Here is a 9,741-nt window from a genome sequence, read left to right as displayed (position 1 = left end):
GGTCAGAGAATAAATAAAAGACAGGGGAACGTCACAGAAACAACAGGTAGCTGGGGATGCAGGCTCAAGGAATCACTTGAATCCAGCCTCGGTGTCCGTGGTGGCCAGTGGCAGAAGCATCTGGCGGGGAGGCAGCTCAGAGGAGCCCCCGCCCCGGCCTTCCTTTGCCTGTGGGGCTTCCGATCCGTGGGCAGTCGGAGCCCATGGGGAGAACGGGAGCTGGGGGCTATTTGGCAATGGAAATCGGTGGGCTAGGCTTGGCCTGAGCTCTCAGGGCAGCTGTGACGGGGGCAGCGGGTGTGGGCAGGGACAAAAACCTAGTCTGGGCAGGAGGAAGCTCCTTAAGGGTTTCAAGAGTCCGCCTCTCTCCCCCAGGGTAGTGGGGTCCAGAAGGATCGAAAGATCTAGAGCCGATGGCCCCAGGGGAGCGGGGGGAGGGGAAGACGGGAATTGGTGGCAGGGGCGATGAGGAAGTTCGCAGGCGTGGCCTTCCCACAGCCACCTCCTGCCAGGACAGACAGCCTGATCTCTGACCTAAAGAGGGGGTTCAGGGTGGGGGGAGCAGGGGGCTAGAGAACTCAAGATATATGGAACCTGGGAAACGAAAGCACAATCAGTATTGTTTTTAATTTTAGAAATTAAAGCATCTTCCAGCCTGAGGGCTGTGTTGGTCTGGGCAGAGGCCCCTGAGGGGAGCGAAGGCCTGGCCTCCCTGGGGTGACATTTCCTGTCTGGAAACGGCTGCAAGCACTCCATTAATTGGTTGATAAAGGGGAAATCTGCTTACAAAACAAGGCTTGCGAGCGGCCCCCAGTTCCAGCGGCAGCCTCTCAGACCCGAACGGGGAGAGTCCCTCTGCCTGGGTGGGAGGGGGCACTCCCAGAAGCGAGCCCTCCCGAGTCTGCATCCTGTTCCCCACGGCACTGCGTCCGTCCTGCAGAAGTCCGTGCTTCAGGCAGGAGAGCTGCTGCCCAGACTCCTCACGTCCGGGGCTTGAGGGCGCGGGGACTCCAGTCAGAACTGAGCGTGGTCCACCTCATCCAGCCAGGAGGCGGGGCTGGCAGGGAAGTCGGGGTAGCCCCCGCTGCTCCCGGTGGAAAGATCGGAGCTGGGTCCATTCCCTGCCAGCACTCTCATGGGTGGGGGCCCGCCTGGGGCTCCCGTGGTCACGAGCCCTAAGCCGGCATCGGGGTACACCAGACTGGAGAGGAGGGGCTGGGGGCCAGGCAGGCTCTGCAGGGCGGCAGGCGAGGGGGGGACGCCGTAGGGGCTGCCGGGACGCAGCTCTCTGTACTGCTCCGGGCCGGCCAGGCCTCCGTGCTCCAGCGGGAAGCTGCCCGGGGCCCCCGAGGGGCGGCCCAAGGCCGGGGCAGGCTCTCCCAGGCTGCCGTAGAGGCCGCTGGCGGGGCCCATGTCGGCCATGGCTGGGTCGTCTGCAGTGGGAGCACAGGGCACTGCTCAGTGCCCACCTGCTGCCCCCTCTGGCCCCCCTCAGTGCCCCCTGCAGGGGCGACGTGCCCCACCTCCCGGGACAGGTCAGCCCACATCTCTCACCCTTTCACCCCTGACTTTGTTCAGCTCCATCCCACCCGATTCCTATGGAACTGTGGACTCCCGTGCTGGGGTCAGGGCCAAGGACTGTCCAGTCGGCGCCCAGGGGTCCAGTATGATCCCAAGGCTGCCCAGTTTTGCAGACAAGTTAATTGAGGCTCAGAGAGGCTAGGTGAGTAGGCTAAGGTCACAATGCAGCCAAAGAATCTCCTTCACAAACTCTCTAAGGATGGTCATTAAGAGCTGGCTGCGGGGCGGCGGGGGGGGGGGGGGGGGGGGCGGGGGCGGGTCCCTGCTTTGGAAAAAGGAGGTAACTGGTTCCAGAGATGAGGGTGGACCCTCCTCCAACTCTAAGCAGCTAGGACCTTTCATCACCCCAAAACTGTGCTGCTGCCTTCCTAAAAAAATCACTGTAAGTGCCAAGTGCCCTGAGTGGGGGCAGTGGGGGAGCATGATCAGACCCTCCCTCCAGGACAGAGCCTGCCAAGGGACACGCCTGTGGGCCACAGGGTTCCTGTCCCCCTCCAGAAGAAGGGCAGTGGTCCTGAGAGGCCAAACTACAGGGCTTGGGGATGGGCGCCAGGGTCTATTGAGACAGGGACGTTGATCCCCAGGCTCCGGCAGGCAATCAACCCAACGCTCTCCCCGACTCCGCCCGTACCGGTGAAGGAGACCTCCGCGTCGCTGTCCTGCCCCTCCTCCTGGACGCTGTCCTTGTCCGACTTAGAGCCGCCTCTGGCGCGCTTCATGTTTCGGAAATACTGGCCCCAACGCTGCCGGCCCGCGTCCTTCTTGAGCCTCTTTTCCTTGGCCCGGCGATTCTGGAACCACACCTGGAGAAGGGGGGGGGGGGGGGGCGGCGATGAGTGGCCGCTGCTCTGGAACCCGGGGTGGCCCTTGTTTGCCAGTGGCTCGCAGGGCGCGCGGGGGCGCCGGGGCGCTGACCTGCACGACGCGCATGTCCAGGCCGGTCTCGGAGGAGAGCTGCTCCCGCACGTGGCGCGCGGGCTTCGGCGACGTGTTGTAGGCGCTCTTCAGCGTCTCCAGCTGCTTGGCTGTGATAGTCGTGCGCGGCCTCTTGGCCGTGGCCTCGGCCTCTGCACCGCGGGGGAGGCGTGAGGCTGGGCCTGCTCCTCCGGCCGCTGTGCACTCCCACCTCCCTCGGGGCGCGCGCACGTCGGGGCCAGAGGTGCCGCCGTCGCCGCTGTGACCGCCCGACTCGCCGCCGCGGCGGGGAGGCCGGAGGGTTTTGCGGGACGCGGGTGCACGGAGCGATGGAGGAAACGCGCTGGGCGGTGACCCGGCCCAGCCAGGGGCGGCCCTCTTTAAGGACCCAGCCGCCCTGGATCCGGGAGCAGGCGCCTCCAGCCTCGGCCCCCCCACTGACAAGCGCTGCCCCCCCAACCCCCACCTCGCTCCTCTTTGTTCTAAGGGTGCGGGTAGGGTCGGATCTTCACGGTCAAGGGTTTAGGACGATAATTCAGACCCGCAGAGCTAATCCACGTAATTCAGGCCAATCTCCCTGCGCCCGGGAGGGAGGCGGCTGCTAAGACCCCAGACCCGGCTTCCCCAGAGCGGGTCTGCTAACTGTACCCGCCACCTCGGGCTCCGGGCCTGGAGGCGGGGGCGCCCGCAACGTCCCTGCCCAGAGAGAAGACGCTTAAGTTCTCGCCGCTTAGTGAGCGCTTCGCCGGGGACGCTGGAGGGAAGGATCCCTCCACACCCGACCCGGACGGGCCTTAGCCCCGCTTTGCACGGGAGGAAAGGGGAAGGTGGGCCGTGCCCAGGCCGAGCCCCGTGACCGCCGCCCCCTCCCACTGACCTCGCTGCTTGGCCGTCTCGTAGTCTGCCTTGCACACGAGCCGGCTGTCCTCCATGAGATAGAACTCGTCGCCCGTGGCCAGCTGCCGCTTGCACACGACGCAGGCGAAGCAGTGCAGGTGGTACACGAAGTCCTGGGCGCGGCGCACCACCTGCGTGGGCGGGATGCCCAGCTGGCACGCAGCGCACTTGGTCCCGAAACGCCTGCGGGACGCACAGGGCGCGGCTCAGAGCGCGGCCGCTCCTTCGCCCGGAGCGGGTGGGAGAACCGCGGTGCGGGCGCAGGGCGGTTCCTGGAGGAAGGCTTCCTGGCTCTGCCCCCGGTCGCAGAGACTACCTGCAGGGACTACCGAGAAGGGGATCCGGAGGCCCTGGGGCACACAGCTGTCCTCTGTGCCCGGATTGGGGAGGTGAATTCGGAAGGGCAGAGCCCTGGCCACTGGGACCGACCTGCAAACCCATGACCTGCAAACTCTGCCCGGTGGGAGCCCCATCCCTGCCGTTAAACACGAATACAAGACCAAAACAAGGAGGGAGCACGTACAATAGAGGTTTACAAACTTAGGGTTATCTTTTTAACGACTGCTTCAGTGATTCACAAAATTACTTTAAAAGATTGTTCGTGGGCCAGCCCAGCCGCCAACAGACAGGCCCCAGGGGTGTCCTGTTTGGGGAACAGGAGGGGTGTGGAGATGGGGGTTTTCAGGGCTCCAGACTTGGTTACGGTGAGGGCCCCGGGGGTCCCCCTGGGTGCGCCACCCCTCCCTCCCAGGTGGCTGGCGGGCTCACTTGAAGAAGTCGTCCTTGCAGTACACGCTCTCCCCGCGGCTGAAGCAGCGCTCGGCCAGCGGCGCGTGGCAGTCGCTGCACTTGAGGCATTTGCTGTGCCAGTGGCGGTCCAGAGCCTTGAGGATGAAGCGGTCCAGGATGTGCTGGTCGCATCCGGCACACAGCGGGATCTCTGCAGGCAGGGAGGAGCCACCGCGGTCAGGCCACCGCACAGAGCCGGAGGCCTCCCCATCCCACCCAGCTCCCAGGACCGGGCTGCCAGGAGGCGCCCTTCCCCGCACACCCTCGTCCCCGGCCGGCTTGAGTGGCCGCCCAGCTCCCCGAGTTCAGGAAGAGTGTGGCTCAGAAGTCCGCGCCTGGCCCACAGCGGAAATCCAGGACAACTGAAACTAGGCTTAGAAATGTGCCGGGGCAGGAGGGCACCCAGGCCACCCCTTCAGATATCCTCAACTGCAAAAACATTTCCAGTGCATGAAGGACGCACGTTGAGCTCAAATGAAACCCTCGCCCCTGGGGCTGTCTCAGAGGCTGGGCTGGAGACCCGGTCCTTACCATCACCAGAGGCCTGGCACACATGGGCCATGGGGCACCCACCACCCCGTGGCCCTCATTCCTCGCACAATCAGGCGCCATGGCATCTAGATACTTGTGGCAGGTGCGGCTGCCCGGTGCCGTGGCCTGTCCCCAGGCTACCAAAATAAACACTGATGCCCTGCCTGTCTTTGGGCGGCCCTGGGGGTACTTGTGCATAGACTGGACATACAGACCCTCTGTCCTCCTGCTCAAACATGGATGCCTGAGCACACACAGTAGGCAGTTTGCCTTCCCCACAGAGACACTTGTGTTCTGTTCCCCTGGGACTGCAGGCTTCCGGAGGAACCAGGCTGGGAAAATGCAGGGCCTGCCTTTGAGAGCCACAGGTCCATGGGGGTGCTTTGCAGGGTGTTCAGGGCGTGAGGACTACCTGTTAATTTAGAAAAGGCCTCCTCCCGAGGGCAGAGAGCCACGAGAATATATCACTACTCAATATATTGGAATTTACTCAAATATATCACCACCTCAGCACACTCACCTCGCTGACAGTGGACCCCCTCCAGCCCCAGTTCGGCCTGGCAGCCGGTGAAAGGGCCAGCGAGGGACCTCCCTTTGCCCCATGCTGAGAGAGAAACGGAATCAACCTCCTTCCTACAGCCCCAGGCGCCACGAAGGACGGGGTCCCGCGTCGGACAAATCCGCGGCCCTGGGTGCGGAGCCTGGGGATCTGCTGCCTGCCTGGCCCCCCAACCCCGGGCGGTGATGGCAGGGCGGCGGGCGCGGACACCCTTCTTAGAGCTGGTGGCTGGACAGGCCCTCGCGGCGCGGATTCAGCACCGCGGCCCGGACAGCTCCCAGAGCGCGCTACCCGCGGAGCCCCGCGTCGAGCAAAAGCCTCTCCCGCCGCGCCCCTCGCTCTCTCGCGAAGCCCTGGCGACCCAGGCCTTACGCTGCATGGCGACTCCAGCCTTGGCGGGGTCTCCTACCCTCGGCGCTGGCGGGCCCAGCACAGCCTTGCGCTTGCCTGCCGGCCGGATCCCCTTCAGCTCTCTTGAGACGTTTCACTCAGAGCCCGCGCCCCTCCCTTCCTTTCTCTCCGCCCTCCCACCCCTTCCTCCCAGCCCCCTGGCCACCCCTCCCAGGAGCCGTCGGAAAATAAATAAAGAAGTAGAGACGGAGGAGACCCCCACAGCCTGGATGTAACCCCTTTCCCACCTGCTCCCACCCCACCACTGCCCACCCTTCCAGGGCCACCTCTATCCCATCCCGCGGGTCCCGCCTGCTTGGAAGCTCGTGGAGAACCATCCCAGTTCACGGGGAAGCCAAGGCGCTGGGGGTGAGCTGGGGGTTTTCCTGCAAGAGGACCAGCCCTGCCAATGGAGCAGGTGCATGTGAGTGCAGACACCAAGACTCCAGCTAAGAGAGTTCAGCCGCCGGGGTCCAGCTCCATGCTGGCCCTTGTGTCTGACTCTTCGCCCGGAAAGTGTGGAGGGTCTGGGTGCAGGCAGCCTTCATGGAGATTCTCCTACCCCATCGACACTGGGACACACGTTTGCTCTCTGCACACTCTCCCTAAAGGAAGAGTATTTCCCAAACCAGTCCTGGGACCCAGAGGGCCCCTAGCCTGGGCAGCACCAGCGCCGCGACGAAACGCCCGACGACACAGCTCCAGGGGCCCAGAGGCGAGCCCGCTGCCGGGATGCTCAGGTAGGGACGCTGTGCTGGGCTCCTCGCACCCACTCCCGCCCGCGCTCCCCGGCTCCCGCCGCCTCCGTGGCCAGGCTGGGAAGGCAGCGAGGACCACTGAGTCTCCACGGGGTCCGCCCTCCCGGGTGCAGCCGATCGGCCGGGGCACCCACCTCGGCGCAGGTCTTCCCTCCGCGCCAGCAGCGCCAGCAGCAGGTCGCCGCCCGCCGACTCCCGGCCCGGGGCCAGCTCCCCGCGCGCCTCCATGGGTCCCGCCGCCCGCCGCCGAGGCTCTCCGGTCCTGAACTTTCCGGGGGCTCGGCGAGACCGCGGCCTCAATGGCCCCGGGCCGGCGTCTGCGCGACTCCCGGCGCTGCTGGGCGCTGCGCCCGCGGGCCGCCCAGGGGCCCGAAGCCTCGGGCCGCGCGGAGGCGGAGCGGCGGGGGGGAGGGGGGGCGGGGCCGCGGCGCGGGGCGGGGCCGGGGTCGCGGAGACGCGCCGCTGGCGTCCGCGGACTCTGCGCGCCTTTGCCCGGAGAACTGCGGTGGCAAGAAACCGCCCCGAGTGCCCAGCCCAGGGATGGGGACCGGCAGGGGAGGAGCCGTGTCAGCGCTGCCCGAGGGCGCTTGACCAGGCTCCGAAGCTTCCTGCCCCGGCGCTGACTCGGGGCTGAGGCCTGGGCTCCGGCGCGAAAGCCCGCGGGTAGCCTGCCGGTCAGGGAGGGAGCTGGATCCTACCGCCGCTGAGGCTTGGGCCCGAGAGGTTCCGAGCTGGGAGGCTTGATCACAGTGCCTGGTGGCACGTGCGAGACCCAAGACCCCGAGAGGGTGAGTGCGGCGCCCACGGGCTCACAGGGAAGCCTCCAGGAGCGGACCCGACCTCAGACCTTCCTGCTCTGAGCAGCTTCTGGGCCCCATCCTGGGCACTGCAGCCCAGAAGTGGGCGCGGGGAATCAGGGCGAGTCTCCGGAGGGAACCCAGTGTCCTCGGCTCGGACTCCATGATGCAGCCAAGACTCCAGGTCAGGAGGAACGGAGCTGGGAACGCTGGGATCCACTCTCTTCCCTCCACAGCCGCTAGCACGGGAGGAAGCCCTGGCGCCCCATTTTCCCATATTCTGCCCCCCTCCCCCAGTCTAAACAGGTGAGCTCACAGGAACCCACCGCCCTTGCACGTAGAGACACACCTACCCTGAAGGGTGCCCACCACAGGCCAGGCCAAACCCCTGCGTCACCCACAGTGAGCACACAGCAGTGTGGGTCCCGGCAGCACAGAGCATGAAGGGAGCGGGGCCCCAGAAAGTGTTGGGGGACTAGGGGTTGGTACCACCCTCCAGGAGGTTCCACCTGGGAGCCCCTCAGTGATGCCCCATAGTCGCCCGGCCTCTGCCTGGCCTCCAGTCGCCTGGCCTGTACGTTTAACTTGGAGGCCGGTGTGGAAGGACCTGGGCAGGAGAAACACAGCCCCCTCTGAGCTCCAAGCAGACCCCACGTCTCAGTTTGAGCAAAGGTCCCGTGCGGGCAAACTTAAGGTGCCCCTTCACTTTGTGCTACGCTTGTTCCCCAGGACAGGACAAGGGCATTCAGGCCAGGGAGCTGAGCGGGTGTTGGGTGCACAGGGGTGTTGGCCGTTGAGTGTCAGCTGCTGTGGAGGCCTGCCTGAGAGGGGCCATGTGTGGTCTGACTGGGGAAGGGGCGGGCGGGCCTATGCGCTCAGCATCTGGCCGACCGGCCAACAATGCCTCCATTATTTCCCAACGTCCCTGTGACCGAATGGCCCTTGGGGAGTGCAGTTCGGGCAGGAGACCCGACCCAGGGCTCTCGGCGCTGTGGAGTTGGGCTGGCTAACGGGGCAGGACTGGGCTGTGTGGGAGCTGAGAGGCATGGGGTCCCCGGATTTTCTTGGCAGCCCTTTCTCTGCCCCATCCCCTCCCCACTAGACATGCCTGCGAGGTCCCTTCTGTCCTCCAGGCGCTCTGTGAAAAGCTGCAGACCTTTCAGCGTGGGTCCAGGCTTCTCAGGCCATCACAGTGGGGCTCCAGGCCTTCCACTCACTCAGGGGTCTGCCAGCTTCGCCCAGGTCGCCGTCTCAGGCCCCACCAGAAGCCTCTCCAGACTCTTTCCGCCCTGACCTTAGTGTGCTGCACGCCTTCCTTCCCTCGTCCCTCTGCTCGCCTCTGCCCACCCGTGCGCTTTCCCCTCTGCGTATTCCTGCCCGGTCTGGAGACCGCAGGAGGACATGCGGGGCTCTTACCCCTGGTCCCTCCGAAGGTGCAGAGGCCGGTGGTTGCGGGGGCCCGGGGCCGATCTCGGTCTCCCTCGAGATCCGTCTCCAGGAGCATCGCGGCCTCGGGGCCAGGCCGGACCCAAGCGGCCCGGGGAGCGTTCTTTCCTCCTCCTCTGCGACCCCCGGGATGGCTGGGCCCTTCCCGCGTCCCGGTGCGCGGAGCGTGGTGAGACGCGCGAGCCTCTGGGCCGGGCGCTGTCCGCGGTGCTGAAGGAGGAGCGGCCGCCCACCTCCCCCGACCGCGCCTGCCGCCCTCAGCTCCTCCTGCCCGCCCTCCCCCCACGACCCGCCGCCCGCCGCCCGCCGCCCCACCTCCCCGGGTCCCGGGGCCCGCCGCCCGCCCCACCCCCGCCTGTCCCTGGGAGGCAGCCTTGGGCAGCTCCGCCCTGAGCTCCAGTCCCGCCTTGAGGCCGGGGATTCGCCCCAAGCGGGTGCTCCGCCTTGCAGTTCCTGCTCTTTCCCGCTTGCGGACTCCGGGAAGCGTCGTCCAGGCCGCCGGCCCTCAGGCCCCCATGGGCCTCCACTTCAGGCTGCTGCTGAGGCTCTGGCCCCAGGCACTGCCTTGTTCAACTGCTGCTTTGGGCCTGAGGAACTTTCTGCACTATTGACCTCCCCAGCATATGCAATGCCCCTAGGTCTCAGGTGGCAGCCACCTCCCACTCCCCCGGGGCAGCCTGAGGAAGGGCGCCCCCAACAGAAACTACTCAGAAGGACCCAAGGGCAGAGAGCGCCGAGACCCCCCCAGTGACAGGGGTTACCAGATGGTGCGCTTACATTGGCACCAGCACCACACAGAGCCGGGCTGGGGGCAGGGGCCCGCCGGTCACTCAGTGCCCTGTCTGACTGGCGCTCCAGAGGGCTGCCCATACCCTCCAGGCGCTGTCCGCGGTGCTGAAGGAGGCGCGGCCGCCCACCTCCCCCGACTCAGCCTGTTGCCCCATCTGGAAAGGTGAGTTCACAGAAACTCTAGCCAGGACTCCCCCAAGCTACACTGACCACTGGAGACCTCTCCACCACAATACAAGGTGTGAGGAGGCGGTAGAAAGAATCAAAATAGTTTAGCACCGGGGGCAGT

The 9,741-nt window shown here is 66.1% G+C and overlaps 1 protein-coding gene across 2 annotated transcripts; it reads right to left on the bottom strand.

The window, feature by feature from the left end:
- Positions 1-1,014: 1,014 nt before the first annotated feature.
- Positions 1,015-8,721, bottom strand: LHX3 (LIM homeobox 3). Of its 2 annotated transcripts, none has more exons than XM_061156150.1 (6): positions 8,634-8,721; positions 4,162-4,333; positions 3,374-3,576; positions 2,497-2,648; positions 2,213-2,384; positions 1,015-1,433 (listed from the first exon to the last, which is right to left on the bottom strand). In XM_061156150.1, exons 1-6 carry the CDS (start codon positions 8,719-8,721, stop codon positions 1,015-1,017), a joined length of 1,206 nt encoding a protein of 401 aa, XP_061012133.1. The 2 variants fall into 2 exon arrangements, with proteins under 2 accessions (XP_061012133.1, XP_061012132.1); XM_061156149.1 differs by lacking the exon at positions 8,634-8,721 and adding an exon at positions 6,555-6,648.
- Between the last annotated feature and the right edge of the window lie 1,020 nt (positions 8,722-9,741).

Source organism: Dama dama, chromosome 11 (assembly GCF_033118175.1).
Source record: "Dama dama isolate Ldn47 chromosome 11, ASM3311817v1, whole genome shotgun sequence".
NCBI lineage: Eukaryota > Metazoa > Chordata > Mammalia > Artiodactyla > Cervidae > Dama > Dama dama.
This window is presented reverse-complemented; position numbering and strand designations above follow the sequence as displayed.